General features: G+C 37.9%; 2 protein-coding genes across 5 annotated transcripts in view; one reads left to right on the forward strand and one right to left on the reverse strand.

The window, feature by feature from the left end:
• The window catches only part of ITGB1BP2 (integrin subunit beta 1 binding protein 2), a 39,539-nt gene that overhangs the window by 3,839 nt on the left and 9,123 nt on the right, over window positions 1-26,577 (reverse strand). Inside the window, exon 12 of one of the 4 annotated variants that reach the window (XM_043897808.1) lies at window positions 23,265-23,321. The exons of the other annotated variants lie outside the window; for them this stretch is intronic. Within the exon in view, the coding sequence (XP_043753743.1) occupies window positions 23,289-23,321 (33 nt within the window). The 3' untranslated portion in view covers window positions 23,265-23,288. The remainder of the gene's footprint in view (window positions 1-23,264; window positions 23,322-26,577) is intronic. 4 annotated transcript variants of the gene reach the window in all.
• On the forward strand, window positions 16,763-18,274 carry LOC122690831 (calcium-binding and coiled-coil domain-containing protein 2-like). Its single transcript, XM_043897800.1, has one exon. It carries the CDS (start codon window positions 16,835-16,837, stop codon window positions 18,257-18,259), a length of 1,425 nt encoding a protein of 474 aa, XP_043753735.1. The 5' UTR covers window positions 16,763-16,834; the 3' UTR covers window positions 18,260-18,274.

The raw sequence follows: 26,577 nt of genomic DNA on the forward strand, positions 1-26,577 counted from the left end.
ACAAAGGAATTCCCATAAAGCTATCAGCTAACTTCAGCAGAGACTTTTCAGGTGAGAAGGAAGGGGCACAATTCATATGAAGTGAAGTAAAGGAAAAACCTACAATCAAGAATGCTCTACCCAGCAAGGCTTTCATTCAGATTTGATGGAGAAATCAAAAGTATTACAGACAGGCAAAAAAATGAGTTCAGCACCACCAAGCCAGCTTTATAAGAAACATTAAAGGGAAGTGAAAAAGAAAAGGCCACAGCTATAAACATGAAAATTACTAAAGGAAAAAGCTTACTGATAAAGGCAAATATACAGTAAAGGTAGTAAATCATCCATGTACAAAGCTAGTAGGAAAGTTTTAAAATAAAAGCACTAAAATCATATATATATTCAGTAAGTCGTTAAAGGCTACATAAGATGAAAAGATGTAAAATATGATGTCAAAAACAGTAATCATGGGGTGAGGCAAGTAAAAATGCAGGGCTGTTAAAATGCCTTTGAAATTAAGAGATTAGCAGCTTAATCACATATATGTATATATACATTGATTTTATACACATACAGACACGCACACACACACACACCCCTGATGATAACCACAAACTAAAAACTTATAGTAGAAACACATACACAAAGAGAAAGGAATCCAAACTAACACTAAAGACAGTCATCAAATTACAAGAGAATAGAACAAAAGAATAAGAGACGATCAAAAAAATTACAAAAATGACCCCTAAGTAATTAACCAAATGGCAATAGGTATGTGTCCATCAATAATGGGGAATGCACTAAATGGAAATGCACTAAATGCTCCAATTAAAAGACATGGAGTGAATGAATGGATACAAAGACAAAACCCAAATATATGCTGCCTACAAGAGACACACTTCAGATCCAAAGACACACACAGACTGAAAGTGAGGGTATGGAAAAAGGTATTCATGCAAATGGAAATCAAAAGAAAACTGGGGTAGCAATACTTATATCAGAAAAAATAGACTTTATTTTATAGGTTATTAAAACATTTATTGGAATTTAGTTGCTTTACAATGTTGTTAGTTTCTGCTATAGAGCACAGTGAGTCAGCTGTACGTATAATACATCCTCTTTGTCACCACAGAGTACTGAGTAGAGTCCTCTGTGCTATACAATAAGTTCTCACTACTTATCTATTTTATACATGGTAGTGTAAATATATCAAAACAAAGACTGTAACAAGAGACAAAGAAGGGTATTACATAATGATTAAGGGATCAATTCAAGAAGATATAACAGTGACTTCCCTGACGGTCCAGTGGTTAAGACTCTGTGCTTCCACTGTATGGGGCACAGGTTTGATCCTTGGTCATGGAAACTAACATCTTGCATGCTGTGGCAAAGCTTCCTCACAAAAAGAAGATATAACAATAGTAAGTATACATGCACCCAACATAAGAGCACCTAAATACATACAGAAAATATTAACAGACATAAAGGGAGAAACTGAACAGCAACACAATCATACTAGGTGATTTTAACACCCCATTTCCAAAAATGGACAGATAATCTAGATGAAAAATAAGCAAGGAAACTCTGGTCTTATATAAAACATTAGTCCAAATGGACTTAATAGATAAATATAGTACATTCCATCCAATAACAATGGAATATACACTCTTTTCTAGTGCACATGGAATGCTCGCCAGAAGAGATCAAATGCTAAGCGATAAAACTAAGTTTCAGTACATTTAAGAAAACTAGTATCATATCAAGTATCGTATCTTTTCCAGCCACAATACTATGAGACTAGAAATTAACTACAAGAAAATAAAACTGCAAAAAAAACCCCACAAATACATGGAAACTAAACAAACCAAAGGATCAATAAAGAAATCAAGAAGAAAATTCTAAAAATACCTGGAGACAAAAGAAAATGAAAACATAATGATCCAAAATCTATGCGACACAGCAAAAGCAGTTCTAAGATGGAAGTTTATAGTGATACAAGGGACTTCTCTGGTGGTCCAGTGGATAAGACTCCTTGATCCCAATGCAGGGAGCCCCAGTTTGATCCCTGGTCAGGGAACTAGGGCCCATATGCTACAACTAAAGATTCTGTATGTTGAAACTGAAGATCTCACATGCTGCAACTAAGGCCTAGTGTAGCCAAATAAATAAATAAATACAGTGATACAAGCTTACCTCAAGAAACAAGAAAAATATCAAATAAACAAATCTTACACCTAAAGGAACTAGAGAAAGAACAACAAACAAAAGCCAAAGTTAGTAGAAGGAAAGAAATCAGAGAGAAATAAATGAAATAGTGACTAAAAAAACAATGGAAAATATCAATGAAACTAAAAGTTAATTCTTTGAAAAGATAAATGAAATCAATAAACATTTAGCCAGACTCATCAAGGAAAAAAAAAGAAACGAGGGGCTTCCCTGGTGGCTCAGTGGTAAAGAATCCACGTGCCAATGCAGGAGACTCAGGCTCAATCACTGATCTGGGAAGATCCCACATGTCACAGAGCAATTAAGCCCATGTGACACAACTATTGAGCCTGTGCTCTGGAGCCTGTGAGCCACAACCACTGAAGCCCATGAGCCCTAGAGCCTGTACACCACTATAAGAAGTAAGTCACAATAAGAAGCCACCACAATAATTGTGGAGCCTGTAATCCACAATAAGAAGCCACCACAATAAGAAGCCTGTGCACCTCAACTAGAGAGTAGCCCCCTCTTGCTACAACTAGAGAAAAGCCTGTGCAGCAATGAAAACCCAGCACAGTCAAAAATAAATAAACATTAAAAAAAAAAACCAAAAGGGTCCTAATCAATAAAATCAGAAATGAAAAAGAAAGTACAACTGGTACCACAGAAATTAAAGGGATCATAAGAGACTACTACAAACAACTATATGCCAATTAAATGGACAACCTAGAAGAAATGGACACATTCCTAGAAATGCACGATCTCCCAAGACCGAACCAAGAAGAAACAGAAAATATGAACAGACTAATTGCCAGTAATGAAACTGAATCAGTGATAATAATAAAAAATCCCCCAACAAACAAAAGACCAAGACCAGATGGCTTCACAGGGGAATTCTACCAAACAAACATTTAAAGTTGAGTTAACACCTATCTTTCTCAAGCTATTCCAAAAATTTGCAGTGGAAGGAACACTTTGGAACTTTCTATGAGGCCAACATCACCTTGATACCAAAACCAGACAAGGATATCACAAAAAAAGAAAACTATAGGCCAATTATCATTGATGAACTTAGATGCAAATATCCTCAACAAAATATTAGCTAACCAAATCCAACAATACATTAGACAATCATACACCATGATCAAGTGGGATTTATCCCAGGTATGTGAGAATGGTTCAGTATCTACAAATTAATCAATGTCATACACCACATTAAAAAACTGAAGAATGTAATAAAAATAAATGAAAAAATAAATAAATAAAAAAAATAAAAAGCAAAAAAAAAAAAAACCTGAAGAATGAAAATCTTATGATCATCTCAATAGATGCAGAAAAAGCTTTTGACAAAATTCAGTATTCATCTATGATTAAAAAACTCTCCACAAAAGTGGTATAGAAAAAAAGGGAATTCCCTGGCAGTCCAGAAGTTAGGACTCTGTGATTTCACTGCCAAGGGCCCAGGTTCAATACTTGGTGGGGGAATTAAGATCCCACAAGCCACGCAGCATAGCCAAAGAGTAAAAAACAAAATGGGTATAAACGGAACATGTGTGCATGTGTGCTCAGTCACTCAGTCATGTCTGGCTCTTTACAACCCCATGGACTGTAGCCCACCAGGCTCCTCTGTCCATGGAATTTTCCAGACAGGAATACTGGAGTGGCTTGCCATTTCCTATTCCAGTGGGTCTTCCTGACCCAGGGATCAAACCTGCGTCTCTTGCATTGGCAGGCAGATCTTTACCACTGTGCCACCTGTGAAGCCCATAGAGGGAACATACCTCAACATAATAAAGGCCACATATGGTGAGCCCACACCTAACATCATACTCAACAGTTAAATGCAGAAAGCATTTCCTCTAAAATCAGGAACAAGACGAGGATGCCCACTCTTGCCACTTTTATTCAGCATAATATTGGAAGTCTTATCCACAGCAATTGGACAAGAAGAAGAAATAAAAGGCATCCAAATTGGAAGGGAAAGAAAACTGTCATTTTTTTGCAGACTACCTGATACTATACATCGAAAATTCTAAAGACACCACCAAAAAAACAGTAGAGCTCATCATTTGGTAAAGTGCAGGATACAAATTAATACACAGAAATCTATTGCATTTCTATACACTAACAATAAACTACCAGAAAGAGAAATTAAGGAAACAATTTCATTTACAATCACATCAAAAGGAATGACATACTTAGGAATAAACCTAACTAAGGACATAAAAGACTGGTACTCAGAAAACTATAAGATACTGGTGAAAGAAATTAAAGATGACACAAACAGGTAGATATACTGTGTTAATGGATTGGAAGACTTAGTAGTTAAAATACTACCCAAGGTGACATACAGATTCAATGCAATCCCTAACAAAATACCCATAGTATTTTTCACAGAACTAGAACATATAATTTTAAAATTTGCATGGAAACACAGAAGATCCCAAGTAACCAAAACAATTTTGAGAAAGAAGAACAGAACTCAAGAATGATGCTCTCTGACTTCAGACTATACTACAAAGCTATAACAATCAAAGTAGTATGGTACTGCCACAAAAACAGACACATAAATCAATGGAATGGAATAAATAAATAAAACCACACACTTAGGTCAATTAATTACAATGGAAAAAAGACAGTCTCTTCAGTAAATGGTACCAGGAAAGTTGCACAGCTACATGTAAAAAATGAAATTAGAACATTCTATAATACCTACAAAGAAAGCTGAGCACCAAAGAATGAATGCTTTTGAACTGGTCTTGGAGAAGACTCTTGAGAGTCCCTTGGACTGCAAGGAGATCCAACCAGTCCACCCTAAAGGAGATCAGTCCTGGGTGTTCATTGGAAGGACTGATGTTGAAGCTGAAACTCCAATACTTTGGCCACCTGATGTGAAGAGCTGACTCATTGGAAAAGACCTGATGCTGGGAAAGACTGAGGGCATGAGGAGAAGGGGACGACAGAGGATAAGATAGTTGGATGGCATCACTGACTCAATGGACATGGGTTTGGGTGGACTCTGAGAGTTGGTGATGAACAAGAAGGCCTGCCGTGCTGTGGTTCATGGAGTTCATGGGGTCACGACTGAGCAACTGAACTAAACTGAACTGATAATACCATAAACAAAAATAAACTTTAAAACTCCTAAAACAGAGCACAGGCAGAAGAACTCTCTTTGACATAAATCACAGCAATATTTCTTTGGATCTGTCAATTAAGGCAAAGGAAACAAAAGCAAAAATAAGCAAATGGGACCTCATTAAATGTAAAAGCTTTTGCTCAACAAAGAAATGATCATGTATTAGGAGCTGAAAAAAGTTGGTTCTTGTCTCAGTTCTGCTAATAACTATAATTTTTCTGTTTCATTAAGTGATTATTAAAAGCATAACTATGCATTCTTCTCTAAAAAAAATAAATAAATAAATAAATAAAAATTGAAAAAAAAAAAAGAAAAGCCTGGCAGGCTAAAGCGTAGGGGGTTGCAAAGTTGGACATGACTGAGCAACTAACACACACACACACATATATGTGTGTATGTGTGTGTGTGTGTGTGTGTGTGTGTGTGTGTGTATGTGTATACATATATATATATATATAACAGGTTTGCATGAAGTTAGGTACTTTTCAAATCAAATAAACTGAATACAAAGAAAAAAAAATGATCATGAAAATGGAAAGGCAGCCTACTGAATGGGGAAAAAATATTTGCAAATTATATGACTGACTAGGGGTTAATATTCAAAATATATAAATACTACATACAGCTCAATATAAAAAAAACTGATTTAAAAGTGGGCAGAAGATCTAAATAAATATTATTCCAAAGAAGACACACAGATGGTCAACAGATGCTCAACACTGCTAGTCATCAGAGAAATGCAAATCAAAACCACAATGAGATATCACCTCACACCTGTAAGAATGGCTATCATCAGAGACAACAAATAACAAGTGTTGGTGAGGATATGGAGAAAAGGGAACCCTAGTACACTGTTAGTGGGAATGTAAATTGGTGCAGCCACAGTGGAAAACAGCATGGAGATTCTACAAAAAAACTGAAAACAGAATTACCATATGATCCAGCAATTCCACACTTGGGCATATATCCAAAGAAAATGAAAACACTAATTTTAAAACATAGATGTACCCCAAAGTTCATCAGTTCAGTTCAGTTGCTCAGTGTGTCTGACTCTTTGCGACCCCATGTACTGCAGCACGCCAGGCCTCCCTGTCCATCACCAACTCCTGGAGTTTACTCAAACTTATGTCCATTGAGTCGGTGATGCCATACAACCATCTCATCTTCTGTCATCCCCTTCTCCTCCTGCCTTCAATCTTTCCCAGCATCAGGATCTTTTCCAATGAGCCAGCTCTTCGCATCAGGTGGCCAAAGTATTGGAGCTTCAGCTTCAGCACCAGTCCTTCCAGTGAATATTCAGGACTGATCTCCTTTAGGGTGGACTGGTTGGATCTCTTTGCAGTCCAAGGGACTTTCAAGAGTCTTCTCCAGGGAGGTGGGAAGGGGGATCGGGATGGGGAATACTTGTAAATCCATGGCTGATTCATGTCAATGTATGACAAAACCCACTACAATATTGTAAAGTAATTAGCCTCCAACTAATAAAAATAAATGGAAAAAAAAGTCTTCTCCAACACTACAGTTCAAAAGTATCAATTCTTCAGCACTCAACTTTCTTCTTCTTCTTTTTTATTTTTATTTTTTGATCAGCTTTCTTTATAGTCCAATTCTCACATCCATACATGACTACTGGAAAAACCATAGCCTTGACAAGCGGACCTTTGTTGGCAAAGTAATGTCTCTGCTTTTTAATATGCTGTCTAAGTTGGTAATAGCTTTTCTTCCAAGGAGCAAGGGTTTTTTAATTTCATGGCTGCAGTCACCATCTGCAGTGATTTTGGAGCCCCCCCCCAAAAAAGTCTGCCACTGTTTCCCCATCTATTTGTCATGAAGTGATGGGACCAGATGCCATGATCTTAGTTTTCTGAATGTTGAGTTTTAAGACAACTTTTTCACTCTCCTCTTTCACTTTCATCAAGAGGCTCTTTGGTTCTTCTTCACTTTCTGCCATAAGGGTGGTGTCATCTGCATATCTGAGGTTATTGATATTTCTCCCAGCAATCTTGATTCCAGCTTATGCTTCATCCAGCCCAGTACATCTCATGATGTACTCTGCATAGAAGGGTGACAATATACAGCCTTGACATACTCCTTTCCATATTTGGAACCAGTCTGTTGTTCCATGTCCAGTTCTAACTGTTGCTTCCTGACCTGCATACAGATTTCTCAAGAGGCAGGTCAGTTGGTCTTGTATTCCCATCTCTTTCAGAATGTTCCACAGTTTATTGGGATCCACACAGTCAAAGGCTTTGGCATAGTCAATAAAGCAGAAGTAGATGTTTTTCTGGAACCCTCTTGCTTTTCAATGATCCAACGGATGTTGGCAATTTGATCTCTGGTTCCTCTGCCTTTTCTAAATCCAGTTTGAACATCTGGAAGTTCAGAGTTCACATACTGTTGAAGCCTGGCTTGGAGAATTTTGAGCATTACTTTACCAGCGTGAGATGAGTCCAATTGTGTGGTAGTTTGAGCATTCTTTGGCATTGCCCTTCTTTGGGATTAGAATGAAAACTGACCTTTTCCAGTCCTGTGGCCAATGCTGTTTTCCAAATTTGCTGGAATGTTGAGTGCAGAACTTTCACAGCATCATCTTTTAGGATTTGAAATAGCTCCACTGGAATTTCATCACCTCCACTAGCTTTGTTTGTAGTGATGTTTCCTAAGGCCCACTTGACTTCGCACTCCAGGATGTCTGGCTCTAGATTAGTGATCATACCATCGTGGTTATCTGGGTCATGAAGATCTTTTTTGTGTAGGTCTTCTGTGTATTCTTGCCACCTCTTCTTATTATCTTCTGCTTCTGTTAGGTTCATACCATTTCTGTCCTTTATTGTGCCCATCTTTGCATGAAATGTTGCCTTGGTATCTCTGATTTTCTTGAAGAGATCTCTAGTCTTTCCCATTCTATTGTTTTCCTCTATTTCTTTGCAATGATCACTGAGGAAGGCTTTCTTACTGGAACTCTGCATTCAAACGGGTATATCTTTCCTTCTCTCCTTTGCCTTTTGATTCTCTCTCTCTTTTTTTTTTTTTTTTGCTTCTCTTCTTTTCACAGCTATTTGTAAGGCCTCCTCAGACAACCATTTTGCCTTTTTGCATTTCTTTTTCTTAGGGATGGTCTTGATCCCTGCCTCCTGTACAGTGTCATGAACCCCCATCCATAGTTCTTCAGGCACTCTGTCTATCAGATCTAATCCCTTGAATCTATTTCTCACTCCCACTGTATAATCATAAGGCATTTGATTTAGGCCATACCTGAATGGTCTAGTGGTTTTCCCTACTTTCTTCAATTTAAGTCTCTTCATAGCAGCATTATTTACAATAGCCATGATATAGAAGCAAAGTAAGTGTACATTAACAAATGAATGGATAAAGAAGATGTGTTAAAGAATGAAATTTTGCCATTTACAACAACATGGATGGACCTGGCAGGTATTATGCTTAGTGAAATAAGACAGAGAAAATAATTTATGTTGCCACTTATATGTGAAGTCTAAAATATAAAATTATGGAAGAAAAAAAATAAAAAATAAAATATAAAATTATGTATAAAATAAATAAGCTACGTAGACTTCCATGGTGGTCCAGTGGTTAAGAACCCACCTGCCAGTGGAGGGGACATGAGTCAGATCCCTGGTCTAGGAAGATACCACATGCAGCCAGGCAACTAAGCCTGTGTGCCACAACTATTGAAGCCTGCATGCCCTAGAGCCTGTGCTCCACAACAAAAGAAGTTACTGCAATGAGAAGCCTGCACACCAGAACTAGAGAGTAGCCTCAGCTTGCTGCAACTAGAGAAAGCCCACACGCAGCAATGAAGACCCAGTGCAGCCAAAAATAAATAAATAAGCTACAAGGATATACTATACAACATAGGGAATATAGCCAATATTTTATAATAATTTAATTTTTTCAAGTTCTGCTTATTTATTTTTTTGGCTCTGCTAGGTCTTAGTTGTAGCACACAGAATCTCCAATCTTCATTGTGGCAAGCAGGATCTTTAGTTGCAGCATGCAAACCCTCAGTTGTGGCATGTGGGATCTAGTTCCTCGACCAGGGATCAAACCCGGAAGCATGAGTTTTTAGCCACTGGACCAGCAGGGAAGTCCCTATAATAATTTTAAATGCTATATAATCTATAAAAATTTTGAATCATTATGTTATACACCTGAAACTAATATAATATTATAAATCAACTATACTTCAATTTATAAATTGTTAATAGTTAGCAAGGGTGATGAGAATCAGACTCATATATACTGCTGATGGATTTATAAATTAATACATCCTCTTTGGAAAACAATCTGGCAAAATCTATTAAAATTAATAATGCACAGAATATTTTACCTAGCACCTACACATCTAGGATTTTATCCTATTGATATACATATTGGCAAAGGTGCATGAATAAACATATGTACTGCAGTAGTGTTTGTACCAAGGTGAAAACCATTTATATATCCATCAACAGAGGATTTGTTATCTATGTTATGATATATCCACAAAACGAAAGTTAATTTTTTTATTGGAGGAAAGTTGCTTTATAATGTTGTGTTGGTTTCTGCCATACAACAACATGAGTCAGCCATAATTATACATATAATCCCCTCTCTCTTGAGCCTCCTTCCCCTCCCCCCATCCCGTCCTTCTAGGTCATCACAGCAGAAGTTAATTTTAAGAAAGAATTCTACATAGCAATGAAAAAGGACAAATTATTATTATTATTGTTATTGGCAGCACTGCATGGCTTGCAGGGATCTTAGTTCCCTGACCAGGAATCGAACCCAGGCCTCTGGTAGTGAAAGCCTAGAATCTTAACCACTGGACAATTAGGGAATTCTGAAGAACAAACTGTTGATACTTTGAAAATAGATGAAGCTCACAGACAATGCTGAAAGAAGTCAGATTCAAAAGAGTTCATACTCAGTATGATTCCATGTATATGAAATTCAAATATAGGCAAAACTAATCTATGACTATAGAAGTCAGAAAGCGGTTAATCTTGGAACTGGATAATGACTGAGGTCACGAGGAGCTAGCCTCTGTAGTGCTGAAAATGTTCTGTTTTGAGCTGGGGGTTGTTTCATAGATGTATTCATACACAAAAATGTATATCTCTGTCCATATATACATATATGGTACATTGGCAGTAAAGCAGAGGAAACAATGAATAACTACAACTCTAGTGGGTAACTGCTGCAGCAGACTCTTGCTCTGAAGTCATCTAATCCCTGGTGGGCAACAACGTTTTAAAAGCCCTATGCTTACAGGTGTTGTCTAATTGGAGTTCAGCCCAAGAATAGGGAAAACAGTAGAACAGCAATATTTGAAGGGAAATAGCTGAGAATGGATTTTTTTAAATGCCAACCTTAAAACTCAGGAATCCCAAACAGGAAAAAGAAAACAAAGAAAGGAATCTCCACTTGGACATTTTTAATGAAACTTCAGAACATCAAAAAGATTGTAAAAGGAACAAGAGAATTTGTGTCTACTTATAGTATACAATACTACCTATGACATACTCTTGTCCCTCAATAGAGTAAAAAATAGAACGCAAATGTAAATCTAATCACGTCTCTAGCTCTCCTAGGTATTTAGGAAATATAAGGAATAGGAAAATATCACCACAGGGATACAATTACTAAAATGTATCTTATGGAAAGTGCTATGAGACAAATCACTCAGTTTCTTCAACTAATAAATCCCATGGGAGTTAAAAAAAATGGTGGGAGAAGGAATGGGCACCTATGGATTAAGACACTAAAGAAACAGGGACTTCCCTGGTAGTCCAGTGGTGAAGAATCTGCCTTCCACTACAGGGGACATGGGTTTGATCCCTGGTCAGGGAACTAAGATTCCCACATGCTGTGGGGCAAGTAAGCCCCCATGCCACAACTACTGAGCCAGTGTGCCACAACTAGAGAGCCTGTGCATTGCAACTACTGAGCCCATACCCCACAACTTGAGAGAAGCCTGCAAGTCACAATGAAGAGCCTGAGCAGTGCAACAAAAGATCCCTCATGCCACAACTAAGATTCAATGTAGCCCAAAATAAATAAATAAATAAACATTTTTTAAAAAAAGAAACATATCAACCAATTGCAGCATATAACCTGTGCTTGGATCATGATTCAAACAAACTAAAAATAAACACACAAACATTTATGAGACAATCAGGAAAATTTGAACAATGACTGTATACTTGATGAATATAAGAATTTTTTAGAGGTGCTGGTTTTGTTGTCATGTTCTTATGATGTCAAGTTCTTATGTCTTAGAAATACATAGCAAAATATTTATGGATGAGATGAAATAATATGATATCTGATATTTGCTTCAGAATATTCTTACGTGGGCAGGGAAGCAGGAGCTAGCAAAATATAGATGAAACAAAATTGGCCATGAGAACCAAAACAATCTTGAGGAAGAAAAATGGAGCTGGAGGAATCAGGCACCACCCCAACTTCAGACTATACTACAAAGTTACAGTAATCAAGACAGTATGATACTGGCACAGAACACAGAAATATAGATCAATGGAAGGATAGAAAGCCCAGAGATAAACCCACACACCTATGGTCACCTAATCTATGACAAAGGAGGCAAGAATATACAATGGAGAAAATACAGTCTCTTCAATAAGCGGTACTGGGGAAACTGGACAGCTATATGTTTGTTTATTTGGCTGTGTTGGGTCTTAGTTGTGGCATGCCCTATATTCAGTTTCCATTGCAGCACACAGGATCTTTTAGTTGCAGCATGCAGAATCTTCAGGACTTTCCTGTAGTTCAAGTGGTAAAGAATCTGCCTGCAATGCAGGAGGACCAGGGTTCCATCCCTGGATCGGGAAGATTCTCTGGAAAAGGGAACAGCAATCCACTCCAGTATTCTTGACTGGAGAATCCCATGGACAGAGAAGCCTGGTGGGCTACAGTCTGTGGGATTGCAAAGAGTAAGACACGACTGAGTGACTAAACCACTTGCAGGATCTTGCAGCTGTGGCATGTGAGGATCTCTTTTTTACCTGCAGCATGAAAACTCTTAGTTGCAGCATGTGAACTCTTACTTGGGGCATGTGGGATCTAATTCCCTGATCAGGGATTGAACCTGGGACCCCTGCACTGGGAGCTTGGATCACCAGGGTCCTCCTGGACAGCTACATGTAAAATAATGAAATCACAACACTCTCTAACATTATATATAAAAATAAGCTCAAAATGGATTAAAGACCTAAATGTAAGGCTGGGCAATATAAAACTCTTAAAGGAAAATACAGACAGCATACCCTTTGACATAAATTGAAGCAAGATTCTCTCTGACCCACCTCTTAGATTAATGGAAATAAAAACAAAAATAAACAAATGGGACCTAATTAAACTTAAAAGGTTTTGCACAGCAGAGGAAACTATAAACAAGAGGAAAAGACAACCCTCAGAATGGGAGAAAATATTTGCAAATGAAACAACTGACAAGGGATTAATCTCCAAATATATAAACAGCTCACACAGCTCAATATTGAAAAAACAAATGAGACTGTCATATAGAATGAAGTAAGTCAGAAAGAGAAAAACAAATATTGCATAATATCACTTATATGCAGAATCTGGAAAAATGGTACAGGTGATTTATTTGCAAAGAAGAAATAAGAGACACAGGGACTTCCCTGGTGGTCCAATGGCTAAGACTTCGAGCTCCCAATGCAGGGGGCCTGGGTTCAATCCCTAGTCAGGAAACTAGATCTCACAGGCTGCAACTGAGAGTTCGCATGCCACAACTAAAGACCCTGCATGCTGCAATGAAGACTGAAGATCCCACATGGTGCAACTAAGACCCAGTGCAGCCAAAGAAAGAGAATATAGAAAACAACTGCAAGGCTTCCCTGGTGGCTCAGTGATAAAGAATCCACCTGCTAAGGCAGAAGACCTGGGTTCAATCCCTGGTCTGGGAAGATCCCACATGCTGCAGATCAACTAAGCCTATGCGTCACAACTACTGAGCCTGTGCTACAATTTCTGAAGCCCATGTGCCCTAGAGCCTGTGCTCTGCAACAAGAGAAGCCACCACAATGAGAAGCCTGTGCACCACAACTAGACAGTAGTCCCTGCTCACTACAACTAGAGAAAAGCCTGCACAGCAATGAAGACCCAGCACAGCCATAAATAAAATTTTTTAAATTAAAAAAAAGAGGAAAACAACTGCAATCATCATAATAGTGAAATACTAGTGGCATTCACCTTAAAGTCAGAACAAAATCAAGAATATTCACCTGTTTTCTCAACTATTACTGAATGTTGCTCTGCAGGTTCTAGCCAAAGCATGAAGACAAAAGTTAAAATGCTGTAAAGGAAGAATCATAAAATGTCCTTGTTTATATATGATATACAGACAATATAAGAGAATGAACTGAGATACTATTAAAATTAAATAGAAAAAGAGTTTAAGTTTTAAATCAATAACTTTTCTCTATAAAAACAATATCCAATTAGAAAATGCAATGGGGGAAAGATCTCATTCACAGCAGTGAAAAAAATGATAGGAATAAACCTAATAAGAAACATACAAAATACTGACATGAATAAAATTACAAAATATTACTGAAGGCTATAAGTATGAATATCTGACAAACAGATAGATGTACAATATTCCTGAATGAGAAGTCTCATTATTTAAAAACTTTTCAACTAAGTGTAAATTTCTATAACAATCTCATTGGGATTTGCGAGGACAGGGATAAGAGTACTAAACAAGTTGGTTCTGAAGTTCATCTGCAAGAACATATAAAAAGAGCCAAGAAGCTTTTAAAAGATAGAAGTGAGGGAAGCCTTGCCTACCAAATATCAAATTATTATATAAAGTTGTGAAATAGTTCAAGAATAGACAAATATATCAATGGAACTGAATAGAGAAGCGGTTATGTGTGAGAATTTAGTTTATGACAAGTATTGCATTTCAAATCTCTTCTGAGGCACCACTAAAAGTAAACCAAAACAATATACAAAATGTGTACAAACCTTAAAGGATAAAAAGTTCTTGGGATTTTCTCGATGCAGGAATGTCATCTGAGAAATTGTAGCTGAAATATTAATAGTAGCTGGGAAGAAATTTTGATCTTCTACAGAGGATACAGATAAGAAGGGGCCATTTCACCAGGAAAACTTTGCAAAGATCCAAGACACCAGGTACAGTAGAGGATGGACATGACATATGGGGCTGGAAACAGAGTTTAACAGAAATTTGGTGCCTGAAAACAGTAATCCCCCCTTAATTGCAGGGGATACTTTCTAAGACCCCCAGGGGATGCCTGAAACCACAGATAGTACCAAAACTTATATATACTGTTTTTTCCCTATACGTATTAGTATCTATGATAAATTCTACTTTATAAATTAGGTACAGTAAGAGAATATCCGAATTGCCAGCATCTACTCTTGTACTTTGAGGCCATTACTAAATAAAATAAGGGTTATTTGAACACAAGCACTGTGACACTGAGACAGCTGATCTGATAACTTCTAGGAGGTTACTAAGTGATTAATAGGAGGGTAGTGTATACAGCATGGACGTGCTGGACAAAGGCATGATTTACAGCCTAGAGTGGGATGTCAGAAGATTTCATCTTGCTATTCAGAACTGTGTTCAATTTAAAACTAATAATCCAATCAAAAAATGGGCAGAAGATTGAAACAGACATTTCTCCAAACAAAACATACAGATGGCCAATAGGCACACGAACAGATGTTCATCATCGCTTAATTATTCAAGAAATGCAAATCAAAACTACAATGAGGTACTACCTCACACCAGTCAGAATGGCCATCATTAAAAAGTCTAAGTCCAAAAAAATAAATAAATAAATAAATAAATAAATAAATAAAAAGTCTAAGTCCCTGGCGGAATTCCAGTGGTTAGGACTCAGCGCTTTCACTGTCAGGTCCCAGGCCTGACCCTTGGTTGGGGAATTAAGATTCTGCAAGCCACGCAGTGCAGTAAAAAAGTCTACTAGTAATAAATGCTGAAGAGTGTGTGGAGAAAAGGGAAGCCTCCTACATGGTTGGTGGGAATGTAAATTGTATAGCCACTAGAGAAAACAATATGGATATTTCTCAAAAAACTAAAAATAGACCTACTATCATATGATCCTACAATCCCACTGTTGGCATATACCCAGACAAAACTATAATTTGAAAAGATACATGCACCTTTATGTTCGTAGCAGCACTATTCACAATAGTCAAGACTTGGAAACAACCTAAATGCCCATCGACAGATGAACGGGTAAAGAAGATGTGGTATATGTGTATATACAATGGACTATTAACCATTAAAAAGAATGAAATAATGCCACTTGCAGTAACATGGATGGACCTAGAGATTATCATACTAAGCAATGTAAGCCAGAAAGTGAAAGACAAATACTAAATGAACATAATCTATGAAACAAAAGCTGACTTACAGATATTGAGAACAGACTTGTGGTTGCCAAGGGGGAGAGGATAGAGATGGGAAGGACTAGGAGTTTGAGATTAGCAGATGCAAACTATTATATATAGGATGGATAAACAATAAGGTCATACTGTATAGTACAGAGAACAATATTCAACATCTTGTGATAAATTATAATGGAAAAGAATATGAAGAGAATATATATATATACATGCATAACTGAGTTACTTTGCTATACAGTAGAAATTAAATACAACATTGTAAATCAACTATACTTCAATAAAATATTTTTTTAAAACTTATGAGTTGCTTATTTCTAGAACTGTCCATTTAATGTTTTCAGACTACATTTGACTGAGGGTAACTAAAATCATGGGATGTGAAACCATGGATAAGGAGGACTACTATATTCAGTAAAAAATGCTTACTGTTTCCTGAGACCAGAAGAAATGCAAAATAAAAGTGAGATACCATTATTTGCATAACTTGTTGATAAAAATTTTAATTCATAACAAAATATTGAAGACGGTTTTGGGGAAACTGGTACCTCATACACTGCTGGGTGGCCATGTAAACTGAAACAGCCTTTGTGAAGGGAAATTGAGCAGTATATGTTAACACTTCAAATGTGTAAGGATATTCATACCTCCTTTCCAGCAATCCCACTTCTAGGAATCTATCCTCAAAAAATATTAGTATAAATATTCAAAGATATGTGTATAACAATTTTAATTGCTGCATAATTTGTAATATTAAAAAACTGTCAACAACTTAAGTGTTCACCAATAGCAGAATAGTTAAATAAATTATGACATATCCATACTATGCAGCACAAAAAAGAATGTCAGATCTATATATATTGATGTGGAAATATTTTAAAGGACAATAAAGTGATATGCTTAACAATTAAGCTACAGAAAAATATTTATAGAGTAATTCCAAATTGACCAAAAAGAAAAACTAAACCTCTCCTTAAAAATGTAGGTATCTTTTTAGCCCCGCCTCTGTCCCCGTCTGTGCCCTGTTGCTGTTGCGCTGCCGCTGGCTGCAGCCCCTGGACCCCTACCATGGAAGAGACAGTAGAAGATCCCCCCACATCAGCTGTCTTGCTGGACCACTGTCATTTCTCTCAGGTCATCTTTAACAGTGTGGAGAAGTTCTACATCCCTGGGGGGGACATCACGTGCTATTACACCCTCACCCAACATTTCATTCCCCGTCGAAAGGATTGGATTGGCATCTTTAGAGTTGGATGGAAGACAACCTGCGAGTACTACACCTTCATGTGGGTTACTTTGCCCATCGACCTAAACAGTGAATCAGCCAAACAGCAGGAAGTCCAGTTCAAAGCTTATTACCTGCCCAAGGATGACGAGTATTACCAGTTCTGCTATGTGGATCAGGATGGTGTGGTCCGGGGAGCAAGTATCCCTTTCCAGTTCCGTCCAGAAAATGAAGAGGACACCCTGGTTGTTACCACTCAGGGTGAGGTGGAAGAAATTGAGCAGCACAACAAGGAGCTTTGCAAAGAAAACCGGGAGCTGAAGGACAGCTGTGTCAGCCTCCAGAAGCAAAACTCAGACATGCAGGCCACGCTCCAAAAGAAGCAGGAGGAGCTGGAAACCCTGAAAAGCATCAATAAGAAGTTGGAACAGACAATGAAAGAACAGAAGGACTGTTGGGAGATGGAGCTGCTTCAACTGAAAGAACAAAATCAGAAGATGTCCTCAGAAAATGAGAAGATGGGAGTCAGGGTGGATCAGCTTCAGGCTCAGCTGTCAAATCAAGGGAAAGAAATGGAGAAGCTTGTTCAGGGAGTTCAAGATAAGACGGAGCAGCTGGAGCACCTGCAAGAGGAAAATGGCCAGCTCTTTCTCAGTTTAACTGAGCAGAGGGAGCACCAGAAGAAGCTTGAGCAGACAGTGGAGGAGATGAAGCAGAGAGAAACTACTGCAGCAAAGAAACAACAGGAGTTAATGGACCAGAACATGGACCTGTCAAAAAGACTGAGTGAGAACAAGATGATATATAATGTTCTACAGAGAGAGAAAGAGAAAATGGAAGAAGAAAATGATTTTTTGAAGAGAGAGAACAGCAGACTGCTGAGTTACATGGGTCTGGACTGTGACTCTTTGTCATATCAAGTGCCCACTTCGAATCAAGGAGGTACAAGACAAGACCCAGGACTTGTCTTTGGAAACCCATATTCTGGTATCCAAGAAAGTTCTGCCCCAAGCCTGCTCTCCATCAAGAAATGCCCCACCTGCAAATCAGACTTTCCTGATGATGTTTTTGATCACAACTTGGCCTTGGAGCAGCACCTGCAGACCCCTAGTTTGAGTTGTCCAATATGTGACAAGACCTTCTCAGCAAAAGAGAAGCAGATCTTTGAAGACCATGTATTCTGCCACACTAAGTGTCCCAGCCTCTTGGATCTACACTGTACATGTATTTTATACAGTAGAACCTATAGCTTCTTCTATGAGTTATGACCTAAGATTCTGCCTAACCTCAGTTATTAGGAATTTACTTAGTCCTACTGCCCCATAGGTGGAGTCATGTCAATTATCTGAAGCATAGTGTTAAGGGCTATTACTTCCATCCTTGAGAGTTACAACCTTTTAAGTCACCTAACTCCAGCTATATCAGCCTCTCACTTAAAATGCCTAGTCTTCTGAGGGTCTGTAGCATAAAGGCCCTGCCTGCAACAGAGCTGACCTGGCTCTTCACAGCCAGCCTGACTCAAGTGAGTAGTTTCCCAGGTTGTCCCACTGTTGTCCAAGGTCAGACCTTGAGTATGTTTGTACTTAGTCCTCACTCCTGACCCTGGGACTGGCGACTGATCTGGAATTGAGAATTTCTTCCTCCTCCTCAGGCCTAGCCCAAAATGGCATGGCAGAGAACCCAAACATCCAATTTGGATACCAAAGTTTTCTCACCTTGATTTCATAGCTCCCAATAGAAGCATTCCTGAATCATGGACATGAAACATTATTTAAATCACAGAAAGTCTTCTTTCTGTTTGTATTATACCTCTGAATGACATTTTTCTACTCTGGTTTTTCATGTGCACATAACTTTTATTGTTATAAGTCCTTTCTTAATGGTTAGTGGGACTTGGTAGAAACTGTATGGGTTTGTAACTTTCTGAGCAAGTGAGTTTGAAAAAGGATAAGTCAAAATAATGAGAACTATTGTTAGTCACATTAATACTAAAAATAAACTAGTCCTCTACTTCAGGGACTTTGGTAATTAAAAAAAAAAATGTAGGTATCGCTCATACTTTTACTATGTCTCTACATGTTGTATGCCAATATGCTTATAAATGTATAGAAAATGTTTGTAAGGATACACACCAAATTTCCTATGGTGACTTCTTCTGAGAACAATTTAAGAGTTCAAATACTGTGTTTTCCATTTTACTCACATCTGCATGTTTTTTGTTTTTTAAAGATGAAGGAAGCTCATACTAGTAAGTTAAATGTTTGTGTCATATTGATGCAGATGATACTGAACTCTATCTTCAACGCTGATTTTTCTCATGAACTTTAATTTTGCATTTCTAATTAACTGCATTTCCACTCACATGCTTTGCCACCATTTCAAGCTCATATCTAAAATAAAATTCACTATTGGAATATTCAAATAATATTAATTCTAGTTCCCAGTTTTCCTGTTTCTGTTAAAAGCACTAACCTACCTGTTAACTTAAGTTTGAAGCCTTGGAATAACTATCTTATACCATTCCCTCTCTATCAGAAAAAAATCAAGCCCAAGGTTTTTTTTTTTTTCCTTCTTTTTAAATAATATCTTACATATCTCCTTTCTACTTTCTTTATCACCCTAACTCAGGTCCTTCATTCAACAAACATATATTAAGCACATAATATATATATACGCTAGGCAGTTTTAGACACTGCATATAGTACAGAAAGACTTATATGCTAGTGAATGAGAGAAATAATGTACAAGAAAAAAATAATTATGCAATATTGTTAGCATTTATAATGCTTATCCTGTACTAGGTACTATGATAAGCAATGAGGTAGATATTAAATGAGATAGACTTATCTCATTTAATATTCCTAATGACCCTATGATATAGGCACTGTTATTAATCCCATTTTATAGTTGGGGAAACTGAGGTCTATAGCTCTTAAGTACTTTAAGGTCACATAACTAGTAAGTAGTCAAGATTTCAACCCAGGCAGCCTGATGTTATATTAATAGTTTTTCCTCTTAACTATTATGCTATATTGCTTATCATGTAAGGAAACTTCAGCAGATGATAAAGGACATGGGGAAAATCAAACAGGGTAATGTGATAGTACCTTGGCGAGTATGTGCTAACTTAGAGAAGATAGTCAAGAAAGGCCTCACTGAGAGGTGTGATTTTTTATTTTTTAGTGGAAGAACTCAAATTTGACCTGTGAAGCTTCTCACTCTGCATTTTGCTAATTGCATAGGCATTATGTGGTTTCTATGTATTTCCTGCAAATTGGCACCAGGATCCAAAGACTAGATCAAACTCGGATTCCATCCCTTTCATATGACTATAGGATAGACATAATGTCTACTATCTTTGCTCCTTATTTATCAAGGATTGCAAAACAGTGATATTCTAATTTTATTTCTTTTTATTAATTGGAATGGCTTTGGAAAAAGACTTGTCCCTTCATCTACCCAGTTCATCCAGGAAAGGCAGGATAAATAGTTGATTATCTCCCTTTATTTATTAATTTTTGAGATGATGAATTGTTTCCCTATCATGAGTGGTGATAGTTGAGCTGTGAATGTTAAGAAAGAATCACCTATTCAAAGACCTGGAGAAAGACTTCCAGGTAGGGGAAATAGGTAGTACAGAGGCATGGAGGAAGGAGTGAGTTGCATTAAGTTTAAGGAACACAGAGACTAGCAATGGCCATATTACTTTCACTCCTTCTGATGTTGTGGACTCAGTGTTTGTATCCTCTAAAATTCATACATTAAAGTCCTACCCTCCAATGTGATGGTATTAGGAGATGGGGCTTTGGGGAGGTAACTAGGATTAGAAGAGATCATGAATGGGATTAGTGCCCTTATAAAAGTCATGAGAGAGCTTGCTTTCTCTCTTTCCTCTCTACCTGGTAGAGGTCCCTCACCAGAACGTGACTATGTTGGTACCCTGATCTCACACTTCCAGCCTCCAGAACTGTAAGAAATAAATTTATTTGTTTATAAACCACCTAATCCATGGTACTTTGTTATAGCAGCATGAATCGACTAAGACATATCTCTTAAATACATTATTCTCTCCTCCATTCTTACTACCACATCCACTTAGTTTGAGGTCTCATCTTTCTTTCATGGACTACTGCAACTATCTTCAATTGGTTTCACTGTCTCTAAGAATCTTTCTTCCACCCTAGTCAATTAACTTCTTACTCACCAAAAGCTTTCAATTCAGTCTATAATTCTTTTTGGTGAGAATGAATCTAAGTTTTAATAATGGATGTCATTGGCAAAATAACACTGATTTAATGGATGGAGGTATTTGCTGGAAAGTAGTGTTAGAAACAAAAGACCACAGGCTTTGTACTCAAACCTTGATTTGAGTCCCAGTTCTGACACTTGATAGATGTGTGACTTAGAGAAAATTATGCAACCTCCCTGAAGCCGTTTCATCATCTATTAAAAAATAATAATAATGCTTTTTATACACTATTGTGAGAAGTAAAGAGAATATATATTCTCATTTGAGATATATGTATATATAATATATACAAAGAGAAATAACAGATAAAGTGTGCATGTACACATGCACATATTTTATTACAGTACTTAGATCATAGTAAAGGCTCAATAAAGTTTTTTTTAATTACTCTTCCCATCATGTATCTTGCAGAAGTTCTAGTTTCAGTGATGACTGCCACATGTTTAAACTTCAGTCATTGCTAAGAGTTGTCCAAGAGTCGTCTAAGAATATCTAAAATCTAAGAACCCAACTGGGATTTTAGAAGACGATTTTAGAAGATAATCACACTACTCTAGTCTAGCAGCATCCCTTTGACAAGCCTATGTGCGAACCAACGAGGCCCTTAGTTGATCAGTGATGTCTCATATTGATACAACACTTTTCCAAATCACTTTTCATCTCTGATCACCTCATCCCTAACCTAAGTGGGACCCCCCTGGTACTTTACCTGTCACTTTATCCAGATCAGTAATTATCTCCCAATTACGCCAGATTCAGTGTTACTCTCTAGGACCCCTGCCTCTACTGTTCTCTCTCTCTCTCTTTCTGCTCCCAGAGTCCCAGAACACTGCTAGAGGGAGAACCAAGCAGAGCAATATAAATTCATGCTGTCCAATTTCAACTTGGCCCTTGCAGCTGCTCAGCAACCCTTTTATTTGTCTCATATGTTCCCTGGCACTCTCCCCACAGAGGCTGTTTCAGACCTTCCTCTTTCTCCTCAAATTATAAACTCCAATCTCCCTCCTTCTACTTCTACAGATTTCATATTAAACACTTTCATCAGATTAACTGTCCCTCCTGCAGCAAATCAGTAATATCTTTCTCCCTTCCAGCCTTGTCCTCTAGCCATCCAGTTTCCTTCCCAGGACAGCAATCAATGTTCTTGATCTCTTGTTTATCCTTTCAGAGATATTTTATGACTCTACAAGCTAACGTACAGAGAAGAGGGAACTTGCACTGGTCATTAAAGGTAAGTAGAATTTGGATGGGTAGAGAGAAAGGAGATGCTATTCCAAGCAGAGGAAACATCCGGGGCAAAGGCACAGAAGTGGAAATGAATAAGATATATTTAGAAAACAGGGTATAGCAAGAAGAGTAATCCCCTGAGAAATAATCCCAGCTGCTGCCTCAAGAGCTACCTCTCCTTTTCTAGTTCTGACTTCAGCCTGATCATTGCTTCCCTGACTGTCCTGCTCCACATACCAGCAGAGTAGAAATCTGACACTGCATGGCCCCTTACCCATCTTATCTTGCCTGGACCTCTGTTACTATTTATTGAGCCATCTGTTTCATTCCTGCTAAAGAGGTCCTAGCTTCTTCCTGAGTCACTCTCTAGGCCAGACACCTTCCATTTCTTTGGTCACGTAGACAATTTCCCCACACCACTGAAAATAGGACAATGAATATAGAATATGCATTGTACAGACATTACAGATCTTACCAATGTATACAACAGAGAACCTATACAACAGAGGTGGAATTGGCAAAACCCATACTATGAAATTCTACTGAAAAACAATCCAACTTCCTCAACAAAAAGTTGCAAGGAAAAAAGTGACATATAATATATATTCAGTCACAATGTGCGATCTCATTTAGATACTGATTCAAACCAAAAAAGCCGTAAAATTCTTTTGACGTTTATGAAACTATTGGAAATTTAAATGCTGACTTGATATTTAATGATATTAAGGAAATACTTCTTGTTTATTTTATGTGTGCTAATGATACTACAATTATGATTTTTAAAAAAGAATCCTTACCTTTAAAGATACATAATGAAATATTTAGGTATGGAATGACATCATATCTGGAATTTGCTGCAAAATATTATAGGACAGAAGAAACAGATGAAATGAGAGTGCCCAAGAGTTGAGACAAGTTGAAGCTGAGTGTTTAGTAAGGGATTCATTACAGTATTCAGTCTACTTTTGTACATGTTTTACATTCTCCATTAAAATGCTTTTTAAAATGTTATTGAATTATCAAGCATCTGATGAAAGTGTGTGTACTAATCTGAAGGAGTGGAACAGGAGGAGCTGGAACATGAGAAGAGGAAGGTCTGGAACAGCCTCTGTGGGGACAGTGCCAGGGAATGTATGAGACAAATAAAAGGGTTGCTGAGCAGCTGCAAGGGTCAAGTTGAAACTGGACAGCAAGAATTTATACTGGCCTGCTTGGTTCTCCCTGTAGCAGTGTTCTGGGACTTCGGGAGCAGAGAGAGAGGGGACAGTGAACAGGGGTCCCAGAATCAGTAACACCGAATCTGGTGTAACTGAGAGAGAATTACTGATCCAGATGAAGTGACAGGTAAAGTACCTAAGGGTCCCACTTAGGTTAGAGATGAGGTGATCAGAGGTGAAAAGTTGTTTGGGACACTGGTCCCCAACCTTTTTGGCATGAGGGACTGGTTTCGTGGAAGACAATTTTTCCATGGACCAGGGGGTATGGGGATGGTTTCAGGATTATTCAAACACATTACATTTATTGTGCACTTTATTTCTATTATTATTACATCAGCTCTACCTCAGATCATTAGACATTAGATCCCAAAGGCTGGGGATCCCTAGTTTAGGAAAGCATTATATCAATGTGAGATATTACTGAACAACCAAGTGCCTTGCTGGTTCCCAGAGAGGCTTATCAAAGGGACTCTGTTAGGCTAGAGGGGTGTGATATCAAGCTCCTCTTCTAAGATTTTCATTGGATTTTAGATATTTGGATATTCTCAGATGACTCTTGAACCATGACTGAGGTTTTAATCAGTAGCCATGTGACCTCAAGCAAGCTATGTCCTTCTCTGAGCTTTGATTTCCTTATCTATAAAAACCGGGGATAATAACCCTCAGGGATCAGGTGTGGGGATTAAGTAAAATAATGTGGGTAGAAGTGCCCTACACAGTGGCATTCTATATATGATGTTTACTCCCTCAGGAGGTGAATACAATCATACATAATGCTGAAGTTGATGCAACTGTATGGTAAATATGTTATCACCTTATAGACTAGCAAAACCTAACTGTCAAGAAAAATTCTATTTTCTGGGAATTCCCTGGTAGTCCATGCTTAGGAGTCCAGGTTCAATCCCTAGTTGGACAACTAAGATCCTACAAGTCACGAGGTGCAGCTAAAAGAATCCTATTTTCTTACTGAAACATTATAAAATTGGACTCCTTACTGAAACATTATAAAATTGGACATTGCAAATGTGTCCCTCTTCTCCAAGGGAAAAAAAAAAGAAACACCTCGGCCTTCCCAATAGGCCAAGGTAAAAGCTTTTGGTGAAAAGAAAGAAGAATAGTAGTGGTACTAATAATAGGTACTTTGAGCTTCCCTGGTGGCTCAGAGGATGAAGCATCTGCCTGTGATGCGGGAGACCCGGGTTCGATCCCTGGGTTGGGAAGATCCCCTGGAGAAGGAAATGGCAACCCACTCCAGTATTCTTGCCTGGAGAATCCCATGGACAGAGGAGCCTGGCAGGCTATAGTCCATGGGGTTGCAAAGAGTCAGACACAACTGAGCGACTTCACTTTCACTTTTCACTGTATGTCAGACACTGATCTAAATCTGCATTAGCTACTATTATTATAACACACAGATCTAGACCTCAAAGAAAAGATATGGCCTATAGAGAAAAATGCATGAGTCATTTGCATGTGCGTGGTATTTGAAGTCATGGGCATAATTGAGAGTGTCTAGAAGAGAGTTATGTATGTCAATATATGAAGAGACCTAGATAGTATATTAAAAAGAAGAGACATCACTTTATGGGCAAAGATTCATATAGTCAAAGTCATGGCTTTTCCATTAGTCTTATACAGATGTGGGAGTTGGAACATAAAGGAGGCTGAACGCCAAGAATTGATTGTTTTCGAATTGTGGTGCTGAAGAAGACTCTTGAGAGTCCCTTGGGCTGCAAGGAGATCAAATCAGTCAATTCTAAAGGAAATCAACTCTGAATATTCATTGGAAGGACTGATGCTAAAGCTCCAAAACTTTGGCCACCTGATGCAAAGAGCCAACTCATTGGAAAAGATCCTGATGTTGGAAAAGATTCAAGGTAAAAGGAGAAGGGGGCAGCAGAAGTTGAGATGGTTAGATAGCATCACCGACTCAATGGAGATGAATTTAAACAAACTCCAGGAGATGGTGGAGAACAGAGGAGCCTGGCGTGCTATAGTCCATGGAGTCACAAAGAGTTGGACACAACTTAGCAACTGAACAACAACAATGAAGAGACCGAGCCTAGGACTGAGTCCTGAGGAACTTCATCATTGAATGGCCAGTAAGAAGAGGAGGAGCCTGTAAGAGACTGAAAGAAATGGCCAGAGAAGTAGGAAGACAACCAAGAGGAGTGATGGGTCATAGAAGCCAATGTATGAAATGTACTTCAAGAAAGAAACCATCATTAATGTCAAATTTTGCTTGAGAGTTCAAGTAAGATGGGGACTAAAGTATCCATTGGATTTAGTGACTTGGTGGCCCGGCCAATGGTAACCTTATCACCCCAGATTGAGGGAGTTAGAAGACATATTGAAGTGTGTTGTGAATGGACTAGGAAGAAGGAAATGGAAAAAGAGTAGTTATTTTAAGAAGTTTGGTTACAAAGGAGAGAAAGGAATTAATAGTAGCTGGAGAGGAATATGAAGTCAAGGGAAATTGTTTTTGTAAGACTGGGGAGACTTGCACATGTTTAAATGTCAACAAAAATATCCAAAGAGAGGAAAAGGCTGAACAAACAGGGGAGAGAGAGGATAAATAATAGTGTAAGGTTTCTAGAGAGGTGTGAGGGAATACGATACAAAGCACAGTGGAAAGAAATGAGAACTATAAAAGGAGGCAGGGAGAGTGTGCTATTATGAATAAATATGTAGATGTGATGGTGGGAAGTAGATGATTAAATGAGATAATACATGCAAAGCACTTAGTATAATGGTTGGCAGGTTAGTTTGTATCAGAAATGGTAGCTATGGTTATTGTGGTGGTGGTGGTTAATAATGTTACACACCTGCTTGAAACTCATATTTTGGGTTTGGGGCTATGTAAAAGGATCTACTATACTACCTTATTAATGCT

This window comes from Cervus elaphus, chromosome X, assembly GCF_910594005.1.
Source record: "Cervus elaphus chromosome X, mCerEla1.1, whole genome shotgun sequence".
NCBI lineage: Eukaryota > Metazoa > Chordata > Mammalia > Artiodactyla > Cervidae > Cervus > Cervus elaphus.

Coding starts and splice junctions, on each gene's coding strand:
- LOC122690831 (XM_043897800.1), top strand. CDS start 16,835: ATGGAAGAGACAGTAGAAGATCCCCCCACATCAGCTGTCTTGCTGGAC.